Source organism: Panicum hallii, chromosome 9, assembly GCF_002211085.1.
Source record: "Panicum hallii strain FIL2 chromosome 9, PHallii_v3.1, whole genome shotgun sequence".
NCBI lineage: Eukaryota > Viridiplantae > Streptophyta > Magnoliopsida > Poales > Poaceae > Panicum > Panicum hallii.
In genome coordinates, this window is record NC_038050.1 from 20740119 (window position 1) to 20742797 (window position 2679).

The 2679-nt window shown below is 54.6% G+C and overlaps 1 protein-coding gene across 1 annotated transcript; it reads right to left on the reverse strand.

Annotated features, from left to right (window-relative positions):
• Positions 1–1085: 1085 nt before the first annotated feature.
• Positions 1086–2272, reverse strand: LOC112872931 (uncharacterized protein K02A2.6-like). Its single transcript, XM_025935964.1, has 2 exons — positions 2139–2272; positions 1086–1353 (listed from the first exon to the last, which is right to left on the reverse strand). Exons 1-2 carry the CDS (start codon positions 2270–2272, stop codon positions 1086–1088), a joined length of 402 nt encoding a protein of 133 aa, XP_025791749.1.
• Positions 2273–2679: the final 407 nt, after the last annotated feature.

The following is a 2679-nucleotide window of genomic DNA, read 5'->3' on the forward strand; positions in this document are numbered from 1 at the left end:
GAGTCCTTTGAGATGTAAAACTAGGCTTAGTGAATCAGAGCACCAGGACCCAGCCTTTAGGATTGAAGGGATCCGGACTTCCGGATCTGCAGTTCTGGGTACTACGGTACTTATCCTAGGGAGGTAGAGCATGCAGGCTTAGGGTACGGAACCAGGCTAAGTGGCTACACAACTCCAGCCCCCCCCCCCCGAGGACAAGTACGCTTCCCCGGAGCCGGTCCTCAGAAGACTGGACCCCTCCTTCCTGTGAAGGAGGGGTCTTGGGTGGAGACACAACCTAGCAACTCAATTCGGGCCTCAAGCACGGCACAGGAATAAGGGACCACATGGGGGTTAGGGTAAGCGGGAGGCAAGAAAAAGAATAGAATTGCATCAACCTCAAAGACAGACTGAGAATAAATTTTTCCTTGATAAGTTGGTACAGATAGGATGTGCGATGAACGCTAGGGGCCGGGTTTATGAGGGCGGACCTCCACTGCTCTGGTCCGCACGGAGGTGCTACCATATTATAAAGGAAAAAATTATTCTCGGCTAAGCCCCTAAGGATAAAACTTACAGAGGTGCTCAATGTTCCGTGGGATGGGTAGTTGCACGCCCTCCTCCGTAGCTAAGCGAACAGAACCGGGTCGGCACACCTTTAACACCTTGAAGGGGCCCTCCCAGCTGGGGGAGAGCTTGTGGAGCCCCTCTCGGTTTAGGATTCACCGCAGGACCAGGTCCCCGACCCGAAGCTCCCTACTATGCATGAACAGTTAATGGTAACGCCGGAGCGCTTGGCTATACCGTGCATTTTGGACCGCTGCTCGCCATCTTCGCTCGTCGATGAGGTCTACATCTTGACAGCGCTCCTGCTCCTGCAATTCTTCATCAAAAGCTTGGACTCATAGCGAGCCCATAGTGATCTCCGGGGGAAGGCATGCTTCGGCCCCGTAGACCAGGAAGAAAGGGGTCTCCCCGGTTGCTAGGTTGGGTGTGGTCCGGTTCCCCCATAGTACACTCGGAAGCTGGTCGACCCATTTTGCACCATGCTTTTCGAGATCGTTGTAGGTGCGAATCTTGAGCCCCTTGAGTATCTCAGCATTAGCCTACTCTACTTGGCTATTACTTCTAGGGTGTGCCACAGAAGCGAAGCAGAGCTGGATGCCGATGTCCTCGCAGTATTCTTGAAAGTGCCGGCTCTTGAACTGGGTCCCATTGTCGGTGATGATTTGGTTCGGGACTCCGAACCGGCACACAATTGACTTGAGGAATGCGATAGCAGATGCTTTGGTGATGTTGACCACAGGGGTAGCTTCTAGCCACTTGGTGAACTTGTCGATGGCAACATACAGGTACCGGTACCAGCCGACAGCCCTGGGGAAAGGTCCCAAGATATCCAACCCCCATACAGCGAAAGGCCAAGAGGGTGGAATCATTTGCAGAGCCTGAGCTGGAGTGTGTATCTGCTTTGCATGGAACTGGCATGCTTTGCAGGACTTTACCAGCTCAGCTGCATCCTGGAGCGCTGTCGGCCAGTAAAAGCCATGCCGGAAGGCCTTACCAACTAATGTGCGGGATGAAGAATGACTTCTGCGCTCGCCTCCATGGATTTCTGCGAGCAAGTCGCAGCCCTCTTCCTGGGTGATGCACCGCATGAGGATGCCATTGGCACCACGGCGGTAGAGATCCCCTTCTACCACCACTATCGCTTAGCCAATCGCACTATGCGCTCAACGGATACATGGTCTTCAGGAAGGATGTTGTCTTTTAGTTAGCCCCGGAACTCGGAGATCCATGCATCGGGATCCCCTAAGAGTTTGGATGGGGCTCCTCGAGGTCTTCGGGACCCTCGAAGGTGCACACAATCCTTGGCGGACCCCACGGATGGAGCACCGCTGGGACCACTAGCTTCGAGGTGCTAGACTAACCCCCTTCGCCCCGTCGGCAGGCCGGGCGGATGGCTTCAGCAGCCGTCTTTGAAAGACTCCCTCCAGCACAGATGCCTGAGTTGATGCCCTCATGGAGAGTGCATCTGCCACCGAGTTGTCTTCACGTGGAATGTGTTGCAGTTCCAGTATGTTGAAATCCTTCTCCAGCTTCCTCACATGGATGAGGTATGCTGTGAGCTGGGGTTTGTTGCAACTGCACTCCCCTCGGACCTGCTTGATGACGAGCTAGGAGTCTCCCTTGACCAGGAGCTGCCGGACCCCAGGGATAGAGCCACAGCCAGTCCGAAGATCAGGGCCTCGTATTCCGCCATGTTGTTGGTGGCCTCAAAGTCGAGGAGCACCATGTATTTCACTTGTTCGCCATTTGGGTCGATGAGGACCACACCATCTCTAGCCTTTTTGTTGCATGTGGACCCATCGAAGAAGAGTGTCCAATGGGGTCTGGTGAACACCAGAGCCCTGGCTTCTGGAAGTGGGGGGCCCGAACCATGGTCCGGATCCCCAGGAACGCTTGGTGTCGGAGTCCACTCTGCTATGAAGTCGGCAAGGACTTGACTCTTGATGGCGTGGCAGGGCTGGAAGTTGAGTTGAAATCCAGCAAGCTCTGCAGCCCACTTGGCAATGTTGCCCGTGGCGTTGGAGTTGCGGAGCATGGCCCTCAATGGATAAGAGGTCACCACCACAATTTTGCGGGCCTGGAAATAATGGCGGAGCTTCTGGGATGCAATGAGTATAGCATAAAGGAGCTTAT